Source organism: Mus musculus, chromosome 10 (assembly GCF_000001635.26).
Source record: "Mus musculus strain C57BL/6J chromosome 10, GRCm38.p6 C57BL/6J".
In the NCBI taxonomy this organism is placed as follows: Eukaryota; Metazoa; Chordata; class Mammalia; order Rodentia; family Muridae; genus Mus; species Mus musculus.
The window spans coordinates 115,363,350-115,388,249 of record NC_000076.6 but is presented as its reverse complement, the minus strand read 5'-3'; the positions used below and the strand labels follow the sequence as shown (position 1 = coordinate 115,388,249).

The following is a 24,900-nucleotide window of genomic DNA, read 5'->3' as shown; positions in this document are numbered from 1 at the left end:
AGCTGCAGCCTAAAGAGAAATGGGATGACCTTCCTCATCTAAGACGCTGCGCTAACTGTGTTAATGCTCATCTGATTTCCAAGTTTAAAATGGCAGTTATCCATGAGAGGCTGATGCAAGTTCACTGCCATAGCTTTGAGCCAGCCAGGCTACACAGTGAATTCCAAAGTAGCTACTATGTGAACCCATGATCCAAACAACAATAAAAAGAACTGACACAGATTCTTGTCTATTCTGTTTTCTTTGAAGCTGCAAATAACGTATCCTATTTAAGTTAACAATAGACAAAAATTATACTCAAGATGTTTCATTTCTAAATCAGTTAAGTGAGTCAGAATTACACTCATTCTTTTCTAAGCAATATCTGTAAAGTAGTCATTTATATAACCACAGTAGACATATGAATTAAGCTAAGTATGATACAGATATTAAAAAAAAAATGTGGCCAGGCAGTGGTGGCGCACGCCTTTAATCCCAGCACTCGGGAGGCAGAGGCAGGTGGATTTCTGAGTTCGAGGCCAGCCTGGTCTACAGAGTGAGTTCCAGGACAGCCAGGGCTACACAGAGAAACCCTGTCTCAGGAAGAAAAAAAAAAAAAAAAAGTGGATAAAAATTTGTATCCAAGTTTTATTTGCTCACATTATACAGAGCCGATCACTACACCTAGGGTGGTTTACTGGTATTTCCTGAGAACAATAATACAGAAAATCAAACCAAGCATCTTGTTCTTAAACAATCAGCAAGCCAGCTGATGTGTGAGAAGCTGTCAGGGCAATCAAAATCACATTTGCACACTGTATATTTACGTACACTCCTTTTGCAGTAAGTACATAAAAGTTCGTATATGGCATAATCCCCAAATAGAAGTACATGAACAGAAGAAAGGTGAAAGCAGGAGGTAACAGGAATTATAACCACAACTTTCTAAAGCAGAGGAGATTGAGACAACCTTTGAATTGCCACAGTTGAATTGCCAAAGGGTCCTCGGGATGATGGTTTGGTTTTTTGTTTTGTTTTGTTTTGTTTTGTTGTTTTGTTTTTTTTTTTTTTACAAAACTCTATTTTCATTGTTTGTCCAGTACAAATTACAAATTTTCATCTAGCTAACTTTACATGCTTATATGTATTTAAACATCCTTTGATTTTTAATTCAGAAAGCAAATCCATGAATGGCTCATGTTTGCATAGAATCATGGGTAAAGGTTTTCTAATCTTCATTAAGAACATTCATCATCTTTTAAAAGGTTACCTACCTGTGATTTTTCTCCAAAACGATCTTGAGATGCTTCTAAAACAATGACAGGTAATAAAAGTAAAAGCTTTTTCGGGACACAGGAACCAAAATCTGTTCTTTATGCATTCCTTGCTCAATATCACGCAGCTGGCAGAAGCACAGCTGGCCTAAAGTTCTCCATAAAAAGTATTTTGAGTATCTTCCAATCAAGTGTCAGACGTACATTTTATAGAAAATATATTAAACAGTCATCACATCATGGGAATTATAGCCAGTAATGAGAGTGCTTAGTAAATTATTTTAAAAAGTAGAAGTCAGGACATATAAACTCATAAAAACAGGAAAGCTTTTGACAATTTCTTAGCATAAATCCCGAGTAAACTTAGTAATGTTAAAGATAACTGAGAATAAGGTGAGAGGGTGCAGAAATTAGGACATTTCTTCTCCACTAGCCCATACCCTCCCTATCCATCTCTCCTTTTCTAACACACTAAGCTTAAAGTGCTGGGAAGTTTATCTTTCTCTGACCTACATGTCAGCAACACAAAAAGTTATAAAGCCAAAAAGCCAACATAGGAGAGTGAACTTAATGCATATAGCTTTCCAAACTACTTATGAATTTAAAAGAGCTGAATTGTAAAACTGGTAAAAATAAAGGATCTGCACACGCGCGTGCACACACACACACAAACACAGAAAACAAAGGGCAGCAACGGGGATGAATAACTACAAATTTAAGAAAAAAAAAATCACAAGAACAGTAAGAATTACAGAGGAAAACTTTACGAACTCTAAAGTCAGGACGTAATAAAAGTAACAGTATTCCTCCAGATGTTTGAGTACTTCTTTTCCTTAATAATCTAAGTCGATTTCCTGTTAAATACGAAATCCCAGGGCTTGCAAAAAAGAAACAAACAAACAAATAGACAAACAAAACTTGGGCTGTTGGTGTCCTGTTTAAAAACCCAGACTGTATTTCATTTCCCTAGCTGACCCGAATCCATGACACAGTCCTATCCAAAAGCAAAAGGCACCCATTCAGTCAAACAGCCTACGAAAATAGCGGTGGAGTGCGGCCCGTGACAACCGCCGACGAACGGGGGAGAGAAATGAGTGGTTCTGAAAAGTTAAAAAACTCCGGGACCTAGCCATGACGCCAAAGGGAGCTCCGGCGACACACCCAGGGCGGACCGCCACGTTAAGGATACAGCTCTTGCGGGGTGGAGAGGGTTCTCGCCAGCTCTGGCTGCTGCCGAATCCGGATCCCGCTCCTCCTGATCCTCCTCCTCCAGGAGGTCTGCACCCCGGCTTGCCTCCTCGCTCCCCCACTCCTCGCCCCCGACTCCAGCGACTCCCACCCCGGTAAGGCCTGCTGCCTCGAAAGCGGAAACGGTCCAGGGCGATGTGGCTCCGCTCCCAGAAGGACGGCCGGGGGCTGCTTTCCGACAGGGACCCCGACGGCATCCGCCCTGGGGGCGGGTGAGTCCGGAACGGTTCTTTGGGTCGGTAGCTGCTGGGTCCCCTGAGCTGGCCCCGCTCGGCCGGGTGCCGTGAGCGTGAGAAATTCCTCAGCTGCTGCTGGGAGGACGACGAGGAGGACGAGGAGCCGCCGCCGCCTCCCCCGGATCCACCGCCCCGGGCCGGGGGAGGAGGCCGCCGCCGCGGGTACGGTAACAGCCCGCCGCCGCTGCTGCTGCTGCTGCTGCTCCGGCTCCGGCTGTTGTCGTCGTCGCTGATCTCCCCGTCTTCGAGCTCCCCTTCTTCCTTCGGCGAGAGGCCGCTAGAGGCCGGGGTCGAAGGATCGGCGGCGGCCGCCATCCGGAGTGCAGCGCTGGCCACACGACCTGAAGCCCTCCGGCCGGGGACCGCCCGACCGCCGCCTGCCTTCCCCTTCCTCCTCCGCCCTCTGTCCTAACGGACCCGGCGGGCGCGGCCTTTCCCGTGCTCGGACGCCCGGCAGGTTCTGCTCCCCAACTTCCCCGCACCCCAGATCGCTCTCTCTCGCTCGTCGGACCGTCGCTCGCCAGTTCCCTCTCCTAGCGCCCCCTTGCTGCTCTTCCGCCTCGCGAGAAAGCCTCTGTAGAAGGAGGCCGGGTCCCGAGCGTCATTTCCTGCGGCACGCCGGAAGGCGACCCTCCGAGTCTTGCGAGACAGGAAGCGCCCACCCCCATGTCCGCCGCGGTGCTGGCTGGGATTTGTAGTCTCCTCTTGCTCCAGGCTTCGCCCTTGTGTCCCTGCAGTCTTAACTGTCCCCTAGCATCCCGTCCGAGGTGGCAGGCGGGGAAGGAAGGGGTTAGTGTCTGGGTTGCGGACATGCTCTTTCAGCCGCAGACCTGAGTTTCAGAGTCATTAGTCGGTGGGGAAGACATCTGCCATCTTCTCATTCATTGCTAGGGGGCCCCCGTCTGAGACGCTGGACCTAGTCTCTTTGGGACCCCGGGAGGTAGGGGAGGGCGGGGAGCGGGTGTGGCCGCCATGTTGGTGAAGGCGACTGTCTGCGCCCGGAGCTCCGGCACGTTGGCTCTGCAGGCCTAAGCCCGCCATATTAATAAAGAGACAGGAGAGTGGGCCCTCCCTCCCACCCCGGTACTGTGCACGCCCCTCTGCCCTCCCCGCGCTCTGCACCGAGCTGGCGGCGCGGGGTCGCCTGCCTCGTTTGTCTAGCGTTTGACAGAAGCTTGCTTAGCGGGCAGCGCCTCCGAAGTGGCGTAAGGTGGCGCCGAATGAGGGGCCCGGGGAAATGCCGACCAATTGCGCCGCGGCGGGCTGTGCTGCTACCTACAACAAGCACATTAACATCAGCTTCCACAGGTAAACCTGGGAGGGGAGCGGGGTGACGGAAACGGGAGCCTAGGCAGTCTTGAGTCTCGGTCGTGTCAGAAGAACAAGGTCCTCTGACTTTGGTCACTTGCCCAGCTGCGAAGAGCAAGGGGAGCCTCGCTCTTGTCCTTTGTGTGTGGGTCCGCACATCTGGAAACATTTGCTCCTTTTCCGAGGAAAGTTTACCAAATTTGAAAAAAAAAAAAGAAAGAAAGGAAGAAAAGAAAAAGAAACCCGAGTTACTATGCCTTGCATTAAAAAGTGATGAGTATACCTTTATTTTCTACTCTTTTATTTTTTATATCTTAGACCATGCCTTAAGAAGAATGACGCCATAAGGGTTCAAACCAACAAATCACTTTAGAAGCCTGCTGAGTTCGAGTTAAGATTAGGCAATTTTCACTACTGGAATTGACGTGGGAAACATTTCTAATAGTCACACATGGTAACTGAGTCAATCTAATTAAGCAATGTTTATCAAAGAGCAAATAGAAACTCTCTCTTGAACAGAATCACGCACTCACACACAGGTTGAACGTACAGTCATGTCTTTAATTCTGTTAAGTCAAACTCCAAAGCATGTGAACACCGACTTGAATATAATAGGCGGCACTCAGTAAATGGTCACCTTTCCTTCTAGAACTGCCAACTGCCTGAAGAAAAGAAATACTGAAAACTAAACTGAAAACAGTTCTGATTTTATATGCTGTACCATTATACCTTGTGATCTTAGAAATATCTTTGCTCTTTTTCCTACCTCACTGTTACTACGTGCATCCCCTAACTAAAAGCTGCCACTTTCAAAATCCCTCTGATGTTTGTTTTTAAAGTATTTCATGCAAATGTAGTGCTTTATTCGTTCTTACAGCTAATGTACACTGGGTCCCTAATTGCCGGACATTATGCTAATGATGTAGATAGTTCTTACCCTCGGGGACTTTAGAATTGAATAGAGGAGTGCGGCATAATTTCTGTTGAGTGCCACAGAAAAGACTTTCAGAGAGACCTAATTTAGCCTCAGAAAGTCAAAGGACACTTCACAAAAGAGGTGACATGTCAGATGACACCAAAGGATGACAGAGATTTGGTCTTCTATATTAAAGCGTTTTCTACTTTGTTCCAAGAGTACTTGAAGAAGCCCCATGACTATGAAAAGACGGGCACGGTTAGATTTACATAATAAAAAGCCTTCTGGCTGCTGCAGAGAGTTAAGAGTGATACTTAAAGTGCCAGTTGCACATCGCCAGAGAGGAATTTGATGAGAAGGAAGCCTTATAGAATGTTAAATCTATCTGCTGTTTCCTTCATGGGGAAATTACGTTACATGTCAACTGAAATAAACACTGATGCATCCGTCATTGTGGGTACAGGGGTACAGGAGCACTGGAAGAGGGGAGCTGAGTGAGCTGTAACAAAGGGAGCCCAACCAAGCCTGGTGTGTTTGTACATGTCTGTGACCCCAGACCAGAGGAAGAAGAGGCCAGCCTGAGCTACATAGAGCCTATCTCAAAAGAATGTGTAAATAAATATGAGGAATCCATTCAGGGGTCCAGAATAAGATGCTGTTGGCAGTAAAGCTGAAGAGAAGTGGACAGATTTGGGGAAATATTTAAGGAGAATTTACTGGACTTAATCAGATGTGGACCATGAAAGGGAGGAGTCTAGCCCCTAAGTCCAAGGTATAAGAGTTGTACAACAGAGAGCTTGGTGCGATGGCTCACAGCTGTGATCTTAGAACTCAGGAGTCTGAGCCACAGGGATGCATCCTAAAGTCAAGGCCTGTCTGGACTACAGAGTAAATCCTTGGCTCAAAAAGAGGAAAGCAGGTTGGGTGATGCATACCTTCAGGCAGAGGCAAGTGAGTTCTGTGAGTTTGAGGCCAGCCTTGTCTACAAAACAAGTTTCAGGACAGCCAGAGCTATTAAACAGAGAGAGAGATACCCTGCCTCAAAAACACAAAAGAACAAAAAAGATACACAGTGTACAATATTGTTCATCTAATGTGAAATTAACATTTTAATGGTAATTTTAGAAACTTAAGTCTTTGTAATTGCTAGGCAGGCACATTCCTATATTCCCCTTACATGGGAAGAGTAGGTAGAAGGCTTACTATGAGTTTAAGACCAGTCACAATTACAGAATGATTTTGAGTCTTGGCTACAAAAGAAGACCCTGTCTCCAAACACAACATACAAAAAGGAAGGGGGAGTTAAGACAATGTTAAAATAATAATATATTCTTGTTTTTATAAATACAAGTGATATTTAACTTCTCTTGTAGGATATAGACACACACTCTATCTTCTGTGTATCTGTGTGTGTTTCAGGGTCTCACTTTGTATGGCTGGCTCATACTCAATAAATAGACCAGATTGGCCTACATATCTCTCACATGTAAATAACTCACATGTACTCACAAAGATCTCTCTGCCCCTGCCTGGCAGTCATAGACTTCTTTATCTGCCTACACAAATTTTGTTGGGTAGGGGCTGGAAAAGATGACTCATCAGTTAAGAATGTTTATTGTTGCGGGGGGATGGAGAGAATGGCTCAGAGGTTAGGAGCACTGACTGCTCTTCTAGAGGTCCTGATTTCAATTCCCAGCAACCACATAGTGGCTGTAATGGGATCCGATCCCCTCTTCTGGTGTGTCTGAAGAGAGCAAAGTGTACTTACATACATAAAATACATTGAAAAAAAATGACAACCAGAACAGTGTGTGTGTGTGCGTATGTGTGTGTGTGTATGTGTGTGTGTGTGTGTGTACATGAACATATGCCATTTAAAAAAAAAAGAATGTTTATTGTTTTTGAAGAGGACTTGGGTTTGATTCCCAGCCCACACATGGCAGTTCACAAATCAGACCCAGAGGATTCAACACGTCTTCCAACTTCTTTCGGCTCTTTCATGCACATCGTACACATAGATACATTTAGGCATGTACACATACAAAATAAAAATAATTTTTAAAATTATGCTGCCTAAATTTATTTTCAGTTGTTTTATACTTGTCTACATCTCCTTCACAGGCTTAATTTGCCTCTGTTGACACGCCCTGGGCCTCATGTTCATGACGTGTGCTCGTTTTTTACTCAGTAAAATGATCTCCACTTTGAAATTTGTCACTAGTCTTATGATGTTTCTTCTTTGCTTTGTTTTAATCTCTCCTATTAACCCTTCACAAACTCTTACCCAAAATAATCCACCTGTGTCTCTGTGGTCTCACTTGTGGTCTACATATTAAAATACCCCCCAAACAATAGAAGTCCTATTCTCTAATGATTGAAAGACTGTTTGTGGGCCAGATGTGCACTGTTACCCTGGTCCCCTGCCTGTCCCATCCATTCAATATCGGTAGGGAATTGCCATCTGACAAATACACTGATTCCCGTATTATCCTTTTCCATACATGAGAATGCTATCCACCCAACCAGTCAGAAGCCGTCCACCTTGATGTAGCACCCTTCCCTCTTGACTGAGGATTGTAGCAGCAGCTTGAGTGGCTTACTGGCTTCATTTCATGTACTTCCAACCACCCTTCTACAATCAATGGTCTATAGCACCACATCAACAATTGTCATTTCAAAAAAGGGAAAAGGCCCAGTGTGTAGTATCTGCCCACTTTCTGCAGTGTGTACACTCTCACTGAGCTCAGTTTCAAGCCACCAACGTGACATGACTGATTGTGAAGATAAATAAAGATGCCCAATATCACACTAATCTATAGTGGTTCTACACAATGCAACAGACATAAATAACTTCGAAAAGTAGAGATTGGGGCTACACAGATGGCTCAGCAGCTAAGAGTGTACTTTTCCAGAGCACCCAGGTTCAATTCCCAGAACCCGCCACAAGCAGCTCAACCTATAACTCCAGTTCTTTTTTTGTTTGTTTGTTTGTTTTGGGTTTTTATTTATTTATTTTGAGACAGGGTTTCTCTGTATAGCTCTGGCTGTCCTGGACCTCACTCTGTAGACCAGGCTGGCCTTGAACTCAGAAATCCGCCTGCCTCTGCCTCCCAGAGTGCTGGGATTAAAGGCGTGTGCCACCACGCCCGGTTTATAACTCCAGTTCTAAGGGATCCAACTTCTGGACTCCTTGGGTCCCTTAGTTCATGTGTGTATATCCACACAGAGAAACACACATGATTAAAAAATCTTTTTTATTAAATGTAGTTACTAGTAAAGTGTTAGGAAATTAGATTTTAATGATGGCTGTATTAACAGCAGAGTCTGTCAGGTCTCTCAATTCAGCCATTTATGGCTTGTCTTTAAGACAAGAAGGCCCATGATTATTTCATGCCTTGTGCCCGAGATTCATATAACTTCACTATTCCCATTTCAAATACTTTCTTTGGGGCCTTCTAAATGAATCAGCATGTCCTATTCCATATGACTCCATACTTACTCCTTTTTTTTTAAATTTTTTTATTAGATATTTTCTTCATTTAAATTTCAAATGCTATACCAAAAGGCCCCTTTACCCTACCCTCCCCCCTCCCCCCCCCCCCCCCCCGCCTGCCCTGCTCCCCTACCCACCCACTCCCACTTCTTGGCCCTGGCGTTCCCCCATACTGAGGCATATAAAGTTTGCTAGACCAAGGGGCCTCTCTTCCCAATGATGGCCAACTAGGCCATCTTCTGTTACATATGCAGGTAGAGACACGAGCTCTGGGGGTTCTGGTTAGTTCATATTGTTGTTCCACCTATAGGGTTGCAGACCCCTTCAGCTCTTGGGTACTTTCTCTAGCTCCTCCATTGGGGGTCCTCATACTCCTTTATAAAAGACCTACTGTGCCACAAAGCTAAGCATTTACCATCTTCTAATCTTTAAAAGGAGGCCAGAGAACAATCTTGATATTCTCTCTCTCTCTCTCTCTCTCTCTCTCTCTCTCTCTCTCTCTGTGTGTGTGTGTGTGTGTGTGTGTGTGTGTGTGTGTGTGTGTGTGTGTGTGTGTGTGGTTTTGAGATAGGGTCTCTCATTGTCCTGAAACTTTCAAAACGTAATCATTGAGCCACAGCCATCCACTAGAGTCATCATCTCAGCCCCTGGGAAGCATTTCTTCTTTACATTATAAATAATAGAAATAAAATACCTGGGCTGGGAATGTACCTCAAATTTACCTAACCTTTGTAGATCTCCATTTTTGATGATAATGGTGCTAGGATCAAAACCAAGGTCTCTCATATACACTAAATGAATATCTACTATTGAGGTACATTCCCGTTTATTTTAAATGTAAGCTAAATAGCATTGTTCAAACTATTGAGTGATGTTTCCGAAACAGGAAATGTTTATAAAACCCTGGGTGTGTTATGTAGACAAGAACATATCCATCAGTTACCACCAAATACATTTCTTAATATGAGATGGATTTTAATATTTAAATTTAGCCAACAGGCTAACCCATGTCCTACCCTTAAATATATACTGTGAAAAATACAAACAACACATTTAAGGACCAGACAGAGTTCCGTGGACCTGTAACCCACAGGAACTCAGGGGTCATCCTCAGCCATATAGTAAGTTTGTTGTCATCTTGGCTGATATTAGACTCTCAAAAATAAAACAGATAACAACTGCCAAACATAATTAAAAACAGCACTCTAAAATGGGATGGTATAGGCCCATAATCCTGACACTCAATATGGAAACCAATGGACTCCAAATTTCTGCTCATCTTTATTGATGCCCTAGTAAAATGAAAGACTCTTTAGCTGGGCTTGACAAGCCATTAAATAATTAAAGAGTGCTTTGAAATGAAACTGAGAGGAAAGTGCTAAGCCAAATGCTCACTCCTGTAATCCCACCTCCTGTAATCCCACCACCTGAAAGGCTGAGGCAGGAGGACTGTAGAGTTTCAGGTTGGCCCTAGACTACAGTGTATCGAAGTCCAGCATGGGTTAGATAAGGCAGACCCTGTCTCAGAAAGCTCAGAGGATGATGCACACTGAGGACTAAGCAGGGTTGGTAAATTTACCAGAAAATTTAGGGAGACTAAAACACCAAAATACTGTGAACTGTGGAGAGACAGCAAATCTTCAGGGCATGCCTGACACGAGGAAGGATATTTAGAGCACATCTGGGCTTTTGCCTTCTATGCCGTCATCATTGGCAATGAGTGGAAATCTAATTCCACACATGTGATAGGCCTTCCGAACCACACGATCTCACATGGATCTTACAGCTCTTTTTATACACGAGTTAGTACATGTAGAGGGTACAGTAATCAAAGAAGATGTATAAGCTAGCAAACTGGCACATTGCCATGAAAAGCGATCTGAATTTGACTCCCAGAGGCCATGTGAAGTAGAAGGAGAAACCCATCTCAGCTTAGCCCCAGACCTCCATTTGTAAGCTGGCACACATGCACATATATACAATACCAAAGGGATCGTTTTAACAGTCACGTTTTTATTGTGTATATTTGAGAGAGAAATATAGCCCATGGTCTACGTGTGAAGGGCAGAGGACAGCTTGTGGGATTTGGTTTTCTCTCCTGCCATGTGGGCCCAGGGGACCAAACTCAGGTTATGAGGTTCCGTGTTCTTGGCTAATGAGTCATCTCAATGGCCCTAAATTTATAAAGAAAAAAGAATTGTAACTGAAATTTAACTATGTAGGAATGTTTCTCCATACATTCTAACTCAGTTAACAAACCTAGAATTATTAGAATCTCCAGAAGCAGCCCTTTATATTTGTGTCTTCCTTCAGCGGGGTGTGTTGAACGAATGTTTCTTTTGGATTTGAAATAAATATGAAAGGAAAAGGATGGCTTCAGATGATTTCTCTTTTTATAATTATGTGTTCTGCTGTGCTCCATAGCGCCAGACGTTTTAGTGCAGCTCAACTACAGAGAATACAGTGAGTGATTTATCTATTCAGTATTGGTATTAACGTATTAATTTTTATTGAGTTCTTACTATTCACTATTGAAAGATAAGCAGATGAGTAATAATAGCTGCTTTCCTCAAAAAACAGCTTTGGAGCCAACGAAATGACTGTGCCAAGGCTATTGCTATACAAGCCATGGAGCTTGAGTTCCAGTCCCAGCGCCCATGGTGGGAGTAGAGAACCAAATCACTTCCCTGCAGAAGTTGTTTTCTGACCTCCACATGTTTGCCTGCACACACAGACACACACACACACACACAGCACACATGCATGTACACAGTTTTCTTTGAAAATATGTAACTTGTACACTGGAAATTGTAATGGAGAAAGTATAAAACAATGATGTACTATAGGAAAAACAGAAAGGATTTTATCGTCTAGAGTTTCCTTGATAAAATTTCATCTTAATCATACCTGATTTATTTGTTAAACAGCAGCAGATAAAAGCATTGTGCAATCACTTCTGCTTGTGATCATTCTACATAAGAATGTTATTTGTGTTTTAGTCATTGCCCATGTTAAGAGCTAGATTGGAGGGAATAGCTCTATTTTTAAAGTCTGAAAAAGCTATTAAAGTCAGTTTTTCAGTAAATTTTTATAGCTATGAAAATTAGTATAAATTGACATCTGGAGGTTGCTTAATTTTTTCATAAATTTTTACATAAATGAGAGACTTTCTTAAAATGTAATTGTTTTAAAAACAACAAAAGCAGGACCGTTGGAATTTGAGTTGCTTTTTGTTTGCTTGTTTTAAGGTTTCCTTTGGATCCTAAAAGAAGAAAAGAATGGGTTCGCCTGGTTAGGCGCAAAAATTTTGTGCCAGGAAAACACACTTTTCTTTGCTCAAAGCACTTTGAAGCCTCCTGTTTTGATCTAACAGGACAAACCCGACGACTTAAAATGGATGCTGTTCCAACCATTTTTGATTTTTGTACCCATATAAAGTCTCTGGTAGGTCACTCTCCTTTCTTAAACCGTGTTTTAAATCCTATTACTTTTTGCTTGTATAAGAAAGCCACTCAAATTGTGTTAAAAAAAAAAACCAAAACAGTGTGTAATGGCACACCTCAAAAAAGCTACAAGCTCCCTCTTGTGTAATAACGGTACGGCTAGAGGTGAGATCAGAGTTCCTGACTCCAAGGCTGTTCCCCAGTTAATTCCAAACAGATTACAGATTTTGGACTTTTAGGTTAAGGATGCTCAGCAGGTAAAAATCCATACAAACACTCCAAGAATGAAACACTTTGCTTACAGGGTACTTTACCAGAATTGCAGTCTTACATAACTACAAATTATTAGTTATTATCAGTCACTGTACCATTGACAAAACCAAAGATTGCTAATGCAGCCTTCAGAATCACTCTCTTCTGATTTTAAGATGACAGACAAGTGACTTGCTAGTAAGTACTTTAGGAACACATATTTAGTTATGCCAAGAGTCTCTTCATAAGAGACTATAGAACTCATTCCATTTAGGCATGAGGACTTGGGAGCTTGGAATACCCAGGAAGGTTTGTGACCACACATACAATATAGTTAGATGGTAAAACTAAAGCCAGGGAGTGGATCGATAAATTATCAGTTGTTGACTTATCTGAAAGAAAAGAGAATTGGGTACAGGATGAAAGAATCAAAACACGTTCAAGGCAGCCTTTAGTTCCACACAGGCCAGAAGCAGGTAGAGTTCTGTGACTTGGAGCCCAGCCACATCTACTTACTGAGTTCCTGTATAGCCAGAGCTACATAGTAAGACCCTGTCACAAAAACAGAATAAACAAACCCACTTGGTTTAAGGGGCAAATGCAGCTTTGTACAGTAGTGTGTGTGCAGTACACTGAGGCTTGAGGAGCAGCACTAGGGGAGAGACAGGAGGAGAAAGAAATAGTCTATCTGGTTAGGGACCATCTGATTGGAGAAGAAACACTGAGAAAGTCACCGTAAGAAAGGAAAGGTAGAAAACACAGGGGGATTTAAAAAGGGCATCTTTCACCAAGAAAGGGAAAGCTATTGTTTGAGTTACTTGTGTAAGAAAGGAAAGGTAGAAAACACAGGGGGATTTAAAAAGGGCATCTTTCACCAAGAAAGGGAAAGCTATTGTTTGAGTTACTTGTGTAAGAAAGGAAAGGTAGAAAACACAGGGGGATTTAAAAAGGGCATCTTTCACCAAGAAAGGGAAAGCTATTGTTTGAGTTACTTGTGACATTGGAAGTAGACCTGAGCTAGTGTTTTAATGTGTGTGTGTGGGGGGGGGGGGGGGGGGCTGCTGCTGCTACTGCTGCTGCTGTTTAAGATGTTAGAAAAGCTGCAGAACTGCAAGGGCTTATTTCCCAACCTTTCTCTCTTTTGAGTACCTCAAAGAGTACCTGACCCTGAGTATGCACTCAATTCTGTATTGAAATTGAAATGTACCATCCACTGGCACAGGGGATGCATGTGTGTAATTAAGTCCTCAGGAGGCAGAGGTAGGAGTTCAAGGTCATCTGCTGCATAGAAGGTTTGACACTGTCTTAGTTAGGGTTCTACTGCTGTGAACAGACACCATGACCAAGGCAAGCCTTATAAAAACAACATTTAATTGGCACTGGCTTACAGATTCAGAGGTTCAGTCCAATATCATCAAGGTGGGAGCATGGCAGTATCCAGGCAGGCATGGCACAGGCAGAGCTGAGAGTTCCAAAGGCTGCTAGTGGAAGACTGACTTCCAGGCAACTGGGGTGAGAGTCTTAAACCCACAGTGACACACCTACTCCAACCAGGTTACACCTATTCCAACAAGGCCACACCTCCAAATGGTGCCACTCCCTGGTCCAAGAATATACAAACCATCACAGACACCATCCTAGGCTGCATGAGACATTGTCTCAAGGCAATTAAAGAGGGACCCTTATTTCTGACATTTTGATCATTTATTTATACAATAACTAATAAATGTTTCATTATACTAAAATATGGTGGATGTTTTGAAAATGAAGAGCAAGGGGAGACTGTGCCATTTCTCTGTGAAAAGAGGCCGGCTGTAGGTTTATGATAGTAGGAACTACAACTTATTCAACATTTTTTTTCCCCAAGATTAATGTTTCAATAAGTGGTTGGGAATGCTTTTGCTTTGTTTTGTTTTGTTGTTTTTTGTTTGAAGAGACAATCTTTCTATTAAAGTAGCCCAAGCTATCTTTAAATTTACTCTGTCTAGCCCAAGCTATTACTTTATGGGTGTTTTTCTTGAATGTTTATCTTCACCATGAATATGCCTGGTGCCTATGGAGACCAGAAGAGGACATTAGATCTCCTGGAGAAAACAGCATTACACATGGTTGTTAGCCACCATGTAGGGGTGGAAATTGAATCTGGGTCCTTTGGAAGAACTACCAATGCTCTTAGCTACTGAGCTCTCGTCCCTACAAGCCGTTCTTGAACTAGCCATCCTCCTGCCTCTTCATCCAAAATGTAAAGTGGAGTTTTTCCTTTACGTTTTGACTTTTCTGAGGTGATTTCACTGTGTAGCTTTAGACTAGTCTCAAGTTATATCAATCCTGCCTCGGTCTCCTGAATGCAGGGATCACAAATGTGTCGATCATACATTGAAGAATGTTTATTTAATAAATGAAAGACACAGTCATAAGATGTGACACCATAGGAAAATCATAAGTAGTTTGATATTTCTGGAGTAGATGAGACAAATGAATCCTTAGCTTTCTGGATTAGAAAACAATTTCTAGCCAGATTTTAACTCTTTGAAGGTTTCAGGTCAAGAACTAATATGTCAATCTGTTTGGAAGCTTGATGCCTAAGAATATGTCTCTGCAGATATGTGAGGTCCTGTTTAAGTAGATCCCAGGTCTGAACTACTTGTGTAGTAGAAAAACTAATACTCACTAAAAGGAAGATCAGATCAATATCATAGATAAAACCAAATGTCTCAACAAATTCTAATTTGGGCTTAGTAAAAGGAATTGGAAAAGATTTTTTTTTAAATCTCCATAGAATCATATTGAAAATCGGGAAGATACCTCGAAAATCTACTGCTTATTTTAAAATCAATGTTTAAGTAAGTCTGCAGATAAAGGGCATAAGAAAGGCACAGTGGCAACGTGGCTTTAATGCCAGCACTCAGGTGGCCGAGGCAGGTGGATCTCTTTGAGTTCAAGCCGGCAGCCAGAACTGCACAAGGTGAGTCGCATTCATTCAACCTACTGAGACCCTTAAGCCATGATCACATGAGCTAGCCTGCTGCTGTTACCCGGTAAACCTTAAAAGCAGGTCTTTAGAGATGAGTTAAATACTGTGTTACTCAAAACTGGTCACTGTTTACTTATGTGTGGTATTCATAATTTATGTTAAACTCTCTGTTCGGCTCAGAAACTCAAGTCAAGGAATCTTCTGAAGACAAACAACAGTTTTCCTCCAACTGGACCATGTAATTTAAAGCTGAACGGCAGTCAGCAAGTACTGCTTGAACACAGTTATGCCTTTAGGAACCCTATGGAGGCGAAAAAAAGGATAATTAAACTAGAAAAGGAAATAGCAAGCTTGAGAAAAAAAATGAAAACTTGCCTGCAAAGAGAACGCAGAGCAACTCGAAGGTGGATCAAAGCCACGTGCTTTGTGAAGAGCTTAGAAGCAAGTAACATGCTACCTAAGGGCATCTCAGAACAGATTTTACCAACTGCCTTAAGCAATCTTCCTCTGGAAGATTTAAAAAGTCTTGAACAAGATCAACAAGATAAAACAGTACCCATTCTCTAAATGTAAAATGGAAGAGACTCTCTGCACTCAAGTTTTCCTCACACAGAACCCAGTGCCCAGCTCCTGCCGTCCCCACCCACCGCACTCTGACAGTTACACTACAATCAAGTCCTGCAGTTTTACTTGAAGTAGTAGTGTCAGTGTCACTCTCTGGAGACTGAGGAAGTGGGAAATCCAATGACAAGCTTGACACCGAGCAGAAGTGCCTTACATGAGGGTCACGGACTTAGGAAACACTGCCAGCAGGGTTTCTGCTCTTGTTTTTTTAAGCTGCTGTCAAATAGGAATGACAAGTGATATGTTCATAAAAGTAAAAGCATTCCGCACCAAAGCTGGGATATTACATTCTAAAGAACATGTGAAGTAGGAGCTAACTGCATTAAATATGATCTTAAAACTACTAATGTATTTTGTATGAATTAAATTATTGGGATTGTGGTTGAAAATTTTATAGAATAAAACCTCTGGGGTACGGGGCAAGGTTTGTTTCTTTGTTTTGTTTTGTTTTTTGTCTTTTTTAGCCTTTTGTATTTTAACTAGTAAAAGTAAACTTATCATGGCCTTTTTTTATAAGAACATTGAATTTAAAAGTAGGTTGTAAAATAATCTGAAATAGTATTTTGAATGTGAAATACCTTTGAAACTCCAAACTAGGTAAGGCCCCAAGCACCTCAGACTGGGAAAACCCAGTGAGTTATAGTCAACGTCTAAGAAAATATACAGAAAAGAATGCAGAATTGGAAGTCTAGCTTTTACCCTAACAAAACAAATAGACAAAGGTACATTATTTTTTTCTCTTATAATAAAGATTTTGAATCTCCATCTTCATAATTGATATGTTAATAAACACTTTAGACCCATTTGTTCCTCGCATTGATAGCAAAATCTTTTTTTTTTTTGGTCCTTCCCCCCCACCCCCCAGACAGGGTTTCTCTGTGTAGTCGTGGCTGTCCTGGAACTCACTCTGTAGACCAGACTGGCCTCGAACTCAGAGATCCGCCTGCCTCTGCCTCCCAAGTACTGAGATTAATGGCGTGCACCATCATGACCACTGCCTGACTTGACAGCAAATTCTTAAACTGATCTTTCTTTTTTGTGACGACTTCTGCCTCCCAAGTGCTGGGATTAAAGGCGTGTGCCACCACCGCCCGGCTGTGACTACTTCTTAATTACCTTTTTTTAATGTCAAAAATAGCTTTTCCCTCCTTAATAAATCACAGAATAATTTAATCCCAAGGAACTACATAACTATATTGTATTTCAGACCCAGGTCTGGCTGCTGCATATCCATGTCTGAGGATGGGAAAGCTTCTAAGAAAGTGTCTGAGGATCTAAGAAGGTGTTTTAAGGTTGGGAAGTTCAGCATAGAGGGCGGGGTATGGCATCCATGCCCTGTACCAGGTAGGGCCTGGGGGAGCTGAGAGGACCTGGAGCCCAGGTCCACTTTGGTACGCTAACTATGCACCTCCGCCACTTGTCCTGGGTGTGAAACCCAATAGTGTCAAGTTAAAACAGGCTCAGTTTATCTTACTCCATCAGCTTGCTTTTTAACCCCTCCCCCCCCTTTTTTTGGATAATTGAAACAACTTTAATTCATAATGGAAATAAAATACAGTCCTCTAAAATAATGTGTGTCTCTGTGATAAAGCTATGCAAATGCTGATATTTATAAAATAGAAATAGCAAAATCGCTCTTCTGGAACCACTTGCACCTTGAAAAGGCCTTGTGTCACTAAAAGTCTAATAAGAGCCCTCCCTTCAAAATAAGAGCCCTTCCTTCAAAAAGCTGTGGCTAAGTAAGTAAAAGTGTATTCACATAAGTTATGTAGTTCTTCTTCAAGTTTGTGAGCTTACCATATGAACATAACATGCCTGATCACACGTGACTGTAAACCTTTCCTACACAGAGATGGAATTTGAATTCTCTGCCATCTCTTGGGCTGTTCCTCTCTGTCCCACCCAGCAACCAGCACTGTCTAGTAAGAATTGTCTTCCCTGCAAACATAAGGGTGGGAAATGGCTCTCTTAGTTTTCATGTGATACTTATGACCAATACTCTATAAACTCTTTTGTAGATGTGATCACCCTTGGTAGCTATCTTAAGTATTGGGTAAAGTTCCTTAAATTTGTCATTGTATATTTTTTCCTAATACTGGTTCATGTGTCTTTATATTATCTCAAATATCCACGGCAAATACACTGAGTGTACCTACTTGATAGCCTAAAATAAGCTGGGTAACTAATCGTATTAACATAACCTATGCTCTTGAAATGTAAACTTTCATATGGTTTACCATGTTCCCCAAGCCCCAACCACTAATTCATGTGGTCTGCCTAGGGTTTGTATCTTGATATCTTAATACATTTTTTTTTAAATCATAAATGTACAGCATTGTAAAATACAAGCACTTTTGGCAAAGTTGCATAGTCTTCATTCAGTATCATCAGCCTTTAGTTTCTTTGGGCTGTGTTGTTTGTGTGCTGGAAATTGAACCCAGGGCTTCACGCATGCATGTATACGCTCCCACGGAGCCACATCCCCAGTCTTTTTCATTCACTATTTGTGGACACCATTGAATAAACCATCCTCTCAGTAAATGTAATTCTCTGCCTGTTTTCTTCATGTTATTTTCCCAATAGCATGCTGCAAAGCCTCTTTACATGACTGTATCAATAACACATCTGTCCACCTTTAAAATGGCTGCCTAGCTAACACACATCTGTCACGGTAGCCACGAGGGAGAAGGAAGTGAAGGTGGGGAAGCAGGAGTTCCAGGCTTTTAAAAACATTCAAGGAATCCTACAATCCTGCCTTCAGTGTGCTGATAGATTTATTTAGTTGACTGTAAACCAGAAAACTGATGGAGTGAGGCCTGATGAAGCCAGAGGACAAATGCCTCTAATTCCTGTGCTTTGGAGGAATAGTGGGAGGGCCCAAAACTCAAATAGCCAGCTTAGGCTATTTGAGACCTTGTTAGGAAAATAAACAAACCTGTCAGAATTACAACAGTAATATCTGAGTCAGACCTCACAGATCTTCTATCTGTCCAGTTTGTCTACACGCTACTAACATTCACAAAGCAAAACGAAAAAACAAAAACACAGCTGAAGGTTAGGAATTTGATATAAAGACAAATACTAGACTGGGAGATGTGTCCTGTTCAGCATGCATCAAGCCCAAGGTTCAAACTCCAACACCCAAAAGGGGTTAAATACAACACTGGCTACCCTTCGGTTGCTGCAAGCCTCCCAAAAGAACGGTGCTTATTAGAATATGAGATGCATTCTATGAACGAAATAGGTGTAAGATGCTTCGGTACACGCTGTTGAGTTGAAACTCAATGGAAAGCGTCGAAACTTTAGACTTATTTACAACCAAGTGACTTCCTTTTGAAATCAAACGGATTTTTCTTAGAATGGCTGGTGAGAGGTGGGCAGAGTTCTAGGGTTTGACCTGAGTTCAGTGTTACTGGGTCAGAATCCTTAAAAAAAAAAAACAACAACAACAACAAAAAAAAAACCCTACACTGAACAGATCGAAATGATTGCTGAAAGAAAGACACAGCTAGAAGTAGGTCAAAGCTGAGAACGGGAATATTTGAAACTTGATATTTTGGAAACACATAACCCTATTGATAGGTTTCTGAGCAAAATCATGAAACAGTTGTTTTCCGATCTCTGCCTTCCTCCTTCCAAGCTGGATTTACACGAGAAGATCTCTTTGTTTACTCGGTCACACATGACTGTCCCACTTGCAAAGAGATGGAGATGTCTGCGGTCCACGCAGTGCTAGGACGAACATGTGTCTTCCAGTTCTCCTCCTTTCAATGTATGTTATCAAAATAGGGGAAAAAAATCATGTGTTTTAGAAAAGCAAAAGATAAACTTTAAATGTATTAAAGATATTTATGAGATCCTTGCTAATGGTGTCTATGGAGATTTTGTTATGTTCTCTCACTTCTCAGTGTTAGAATACGGGTAAATTTTAATTTTGATATAATAGAGAAGCTAATCTTATATCAGGAGTGGGATTCTTTTGATATTTAGACAGTTGAATACTTTATAAAATTAACAATTTTGTAATGTATATGAAACAATAACACTGTACTCATTAAGAAATGTATTTGAATTTGTTACTATTAAAAAATTGTTTCCCAAGGAATTTTTGTCATCCCTGTTATTTCTAGAGGTGAACATCTCTGTAACGGTCCTTACTCTAACTTGAGCCTCTGTAGTCTTTCTTCTCTGTAAGTTGAAGCAAACTGTGAAACAGGTAAAGAATGAGTGATGCCTTAATGACAGGTTGGCTGTACGTTGTTGCTAAGTGTACATTATTGTGCCATTTGAAATCTTTCTGCATTCTAAGCTGAATACACAAAGGACTGTAAAAGTTCATGTGGAGGTGGGATACAACTCAGTGGGAGAGGACTGACCTACTATGCACAAGACTCCGGGTTCCATTCCTAGCCCAACAACATAAACAACTTTTCTTGATAGTTCTCTGACAGTAACCTGAGGCATGCACAAAGGCTTAGTGATAGATACAATCATCAAAGCATTGCCTTAATAGTATTCTTTAATGCTTTATAAAATAGCATTTTCACCTTAACTGGGATAGTTAACAAGCAGGATGAGCACGTGAGAGGAGGCCCCTCCTCTGAGGTCTACAGTAGAAAAGTATTTCCAGTCCCTTGTCCTGTCCTCTCTATAACCCATTCTTAGGGACTAAATGGAACTCACAAATTGGTCTTCATGCTGCTTAACTTCTAAAACTTTGTTTTCCAGACATTAAAAAGAATGAGATTTGATGTCAAGTAATGAAATACGTGTCTGAGACAAGCTTTCAGTTTAATAAGTTCTTTGGCACATATTCTAAATTGTCTCTCTTAACTCCTCTTCATTCTCTTGAACTTCCTGTTTATCCTCTTTTTAGCTCCCAAGTTTTACAGAGTCCTTTCTCTGACAAGGGCCTCCTGCCTATAAGAGTGGTGCTTTACTGCTGGGCTGTTATCACTAGCAGGCTTCCTGGCGTCCTTTCAAATTAGAGCTCAGTATATGTCTCTCCCTCTCCCCTTCCCCTTCCCTCATCCTCTCTCCCTCCTCCTTTCCACTCCTCCTCCTCCCACCTCCCCCCTAAACATGACAAGGTAATAAGTGCTTTTCTGTGTTGTGGTTTGGTCCCTTGCTATGTATTGCAATGCTAAATACTGGCCTACAAGGTCTGGTTGCCCTTGGGAAGGAAACAGTCTTCACACACAAGCAATGCTCTGTGGCCTTGCTCCTTAGTATAAAGCTATTAAGTTGAACAAAGATGCTAACAGCCTCTCTGCAGAAGAGAGGAATCAAGGTTTCAGTACCCAGGACCACAAGGAAAGAGAGAGAGGTGGAGAGAAAAAAGAAGACCCCATGGGGTAGGTGAGTCATGAAAACATGGCCATGAGGGCTGACCAATTGGAGTAAGAGCAGCCCAGGTAGAACATGACAAGTGATATATTGGGGTTACTGGCGGGGAAGTAGATATAATAGCATAGGTTAGATAACTGCTCAGCACACTTCACCGGTAATATGATTTCATGTGTAATGTTCGCCCGATCTATACTAAGGAGAAAGACCATCCCTGGCATCCATACTCACTTAATGCTGGGGATACAGCACAGCATAGAGCAATTACCCACCTCCCTATCAGAAAAGTCTGGGATCCAGGAGGAGAGAAGTTTGCTCGGTTTAACATGAATCCCAAAGAGACAAAAATGCAGCTAATTTTCCAAAGATGGGAGTGGGGGAATATTCATTTGAAGCGTCAATTCTTTGTGCCAGCTCTTCCAGGGTCCTTATGCTGAGCTTGAGTTAGGGCCTCCAAAGAGGCCAGTAACATCACGAGCATGATGCTTGTAGCTTGTGCCTGAGTACAAAGGGGAGATAGATAACTTGTGGAAGAGAGCCTTCGGACTGAAAAGTCTTCCTTGCACAAAAAGCAGGTTCCTACTGTTAGGTTTCAAACTCAGAACAAAGGGCCTAGGTGCCTATTTAACAGGTTCTCCCAGCATCCCTCACTCCCAACCAGTTACAGGGTTTATATGCTCTGCACCCTAGCCTGAACTCTCCAGCCCAAGAGGCTGTGTTGCCTCCCTATAAAATCCAGCTAATTTGGTTACCCCACTTTCTTTTGGGCCTCCTGCTGATGCACTTGGTTCACCTCTCTCCTCTTTCCCCTCCCCCCTCCTCATATGGCTCAGGGTCATGTCTGGACCCTCCCAGACTGTGGGCCTGGGTACCAGAGGTTTCCCAAGGAGATCTCTGTCCAGGCCAGGTGCGAGGGTTCCAGCGAAGGGAAGTGAGTGTGGGCAGGGAGATGAAGTCTCCGCCATGCCTTCCAGGTCGCTTGGTAACTCTGAGCTGCTCTGAACTCAGTCGGGTCAGGGTGGGCTGACGAAAAGCCATGAGGAGTGCGGCAGGACCTCAGGTGGCTTGGGAGAGAAGATCTCTTCCCAAGTGTTACATACAGCTCTTGGAACAAAAGACTCAGAAAAAGGAATGGTTCTTGAGTACCTTTAATTCCCTGGATGGATTTATATACAGTTCTGGGGGTACCTATCATTGGCTTGGACTGAGAGTTTGGGGGGGACCTTATTTGCATGTGGGAAGGCTTGGTGCTGTTCCTACATGACTGATAGCCATGCGCCTTTCCTGTGGGGGCTGTGGGGGCTGTGGGCACAGTAACTTAGACAGGAGCCAGGGGTCCAGGAGACATGATCGATCACCTTCTGTCCCATGTAGGTGGAAATTACCACCCACCACGGTTCAAGACCTAAGGTCGACTTGAGACCAGGCTGTCTGTGCGTAGCCCGTTGCCCCACACCAGATGTCCCTGACTCTACCTATGTTTTATCTCCAATAAACTTTGTCCTCCACCATACCTTGGAGCTGTGTGTCCTTTTCATTTCTTTCTTTCACACGTAGGCCCACAGTCAGCTAGTCACACAGTCTCAGGATTTTTGCAAACCTAGCTCTTTGCTGTCAGTCCAACAATTTGTTCAACCATCTATCTACTCATGAGCTCACTTCCTTGTGAGGTCCCTGAATGTTGCACCTGAAGGTGTAGCTGGAAAACTTGGGGTGGGTGTAAGCAAATCCTGGGTCTGAGTCACTAATGGAAGTGTTATTTTGAATAGCTGGTTAGGCAGGAAACTTTCACAAGGGAATCAGGGCCCTCCCTTCTTTGCCTCTGTTACATGGGAAACATTCTTTATTGGATGTTGGGGTGGGGTGGGAGAGAAACACTCATTTGGAAGCACATTTCACTGATTGTTTCATTTCATGTGTAATTTTGGCCCGATCTGTACTAAGGAGAAAGACCATCCCTGGCATCCATACTCAGTTGATGCTGGGGATACAACACAGCATAGAGCAATTACCCAGCAAGCATGAAGCCCCAAGTCGACACTCCAGTACTGAAGCAAAAGAACTTACTGGACATAGACTTTGATGCCATTAGATGGCCCGATAATCGCAGTAAGGCCATTCCTTTTCTATGGAACAACTGATCAGACAAGACCATCCTGTAGCCCAATGAAGGCAAAAAAAAAAAACACGCCTGTTTTTTAATTTTTCTAAACGATGCAAATGGAAAATATTTTAAAAAGTTTTTAAAATTTACAGGTTGTTGGTAGCCTGTACCCAGTAGTCTGACAGTACAAATACTGGTCAGATAGCAAGCTGAAGTAATACAATTTTTTGCCTAATGTCAGGATCCATGATTCACAGGAGAATGATACCCGGGACTCAAATAGTATGAGAACACAAAGAGTGTTTTATTCTGCAGAAGTTCAGCATGCTGGGGTTTCCCCATTACCAAGATAGAGAGACACCCAAGTGAACGTGCAGGCCTGATTTAAAGCACATTAGGGAATTCTGAGGTAGGTGACCTCTCTGTTAATCTGTTGTGTCCATCTCTGGACATTCTATTACCAGTGTGGGGGCTGAAAACTTGCTGGGGGGGGGGGTTCCTGGAAATTGTTGACTGAGGAAGCAGCTGAGGACATCTGGACACTGCTGCTGACCCATTGTCCTTGCCTCAGGCCAAGTGGTGGGGCAGCTTCTGAGGTCTGGACTTGCCTGGAATTCCCCAGTTCTTAGCAACAGAAATGTAGGCCTAGTCTCCTTAACTGCCAATTTGAAGCTTATCATGGAATCAGACCAGTCTTTGCACTATAAAGAATAGATAACAGAGGATATATAATAATTTTGGTTGAAGCCACTATTTTGTGTTCTACCAAAGGAAAAACAGTCTTGGCATATATTTTGAAATTTAAAATAGCATGAAGTTTTACAAATGTGTCCCACCGTGATACAAAATGGTTTCAGCCACCAGACATCCCATGTACATCAAAAGAAATATAGCCTGACCGGAAAGAAAAAGCCCTTCCCCCAGCAGTGGAAATGTAAGCTTTTAAAGGTTGACTGGGTTATGTCACAATTGTGTACAATATCTAAATAATTCCATTGCCTCCCACACTGTCAACAAGTAGCTGGAAACACTTCGGAAATATGTGGTTGTCAGCTTGTTACTATTCACTTGGACAAAATAACTCCCAATGAACCTCAGCCTCCTGAGTTCTGGGATTAATAACATGCGCCACCACATCTAGTGAGATCTTTGTTTTGATACTGGGGCTGGGAAGATGGCACTGTGGATAAAGTGCTTTCTGTAGAAGCCTGAGAACAGGATTTGAATCCCCAGAACCACATGGGACTGGCACAATAGTACCCATGTATAAAAGGTGAAATCAGTCCCAAGACTCGGATTATCTGAGAATAGGATGGTCTGCTGTATAAATGAATGGACAGGATACACACCCTTGAAATTGTAGAGGAATTTTAATCCAGCAAGATGGCTCCTCTAGCAAGGGATTACATCCAAAGACCTAGATCTTTATGATCTGGCTAGATCGCAGACAGGCCACATCCCTTTAACCCCTCTGCCTGGAACACGGATACAACCTGAGTACAGTCCTTTAAGGTCAAATTCGTTTTTAGAAGGAAGGAGCCAGGTGTGAAAGTGATGTCTAATTGAGGGCCAGACAAAGTAACAAAGATCGAAAGATTTGACAGAATGAGTCAGAGACAGAATGCATCTTACAAGGACAGCACAGGAAAGAGAAGCTATTTTAAGAGCCCCAGTGCAGGGAGAGACAGCTAGTCAGAGGTGGG

The 24,900-nt window shown here is 42.6% G+C and overlaps 2 protein-coding genes across 7 annotated transcripts in view; one reads left to right on the top strand and one right to left on the bottom strand.

Annotated features, from left to right (window-relative positions):
* Zfc3h1 (zinc finger, C3H1-type containing) overlaps positions 1–3,451 on the bottom strand; it is a 47,974-nt gene extending 44,523 nt beyond the window's left edge. For 5 of the 6 annotated variants that reach the window (XR_003948675.1, XR_003948676.1, XM_006513538.4 and 2 more), the window contains exon 1: positions 2,443–3,451. Coding sequence is in view for 4 of the 6 variants with exons in the window: in XM_006513538.4 (XP_006513601.1) it covers positions 2,443–3,052 (610 nt within the window). In the remaining 2 variants the exon portion in view is untranslated. The remainder of the gene's footprint in view (positions 1–2,442) is intronic. The other variant, NM_001033261.2, reaches the window with a different exon arrangement.
* Positions 3,452–3,814: 363 nt separating this feature from the next.
* Positions 3,815–19,852, top strand: Thap2 (THAP domain containing, apoptosis associated protein 2). Its single transcript, NM_025780.4, has 3 exons — positions 3,815–4,045; positions 11,703–11,898; positions 15,304–19,852. Exons 1-3 carry the CDS (start codon positions 3,975–3,977, stop codon positions 15,688–15,690), a joined length of 654 nt encoding a protein of 217 aa, NP_080056.1. The 5' UTR covers positions 3,815–3,974; the 3' UTR covers positions 15,691–19,852.
* Positions 19,853–24,900: the final 5,048 nt, after the last annotated feature.

Excerpts from the sequence above, each read along its gene's own strand:
- Thap2 (NM_025780.4), top strand. The coding sequence starts at position 3,975 with ATGCCGACCAATTGCGCCGCGGCGGGCTGTGCTGCTACCTACAACAAG. Across the intron at positions 4,046-11,702 it reads ATTAACATCAGCTTCCACAG|GTTTCCTTTGGATCCTAAAA; the intron begins GTAAACCTGGGA and ends GCTTGTTTTAAG. Across the intron at positions 11,899-15,303 it reads GTACCCATATAAAGTCTCTG|AAACTCAAGTCAAGGAATCT; the intron begins GTAGGTCACTCT and ends TGTTCGGCTCAG.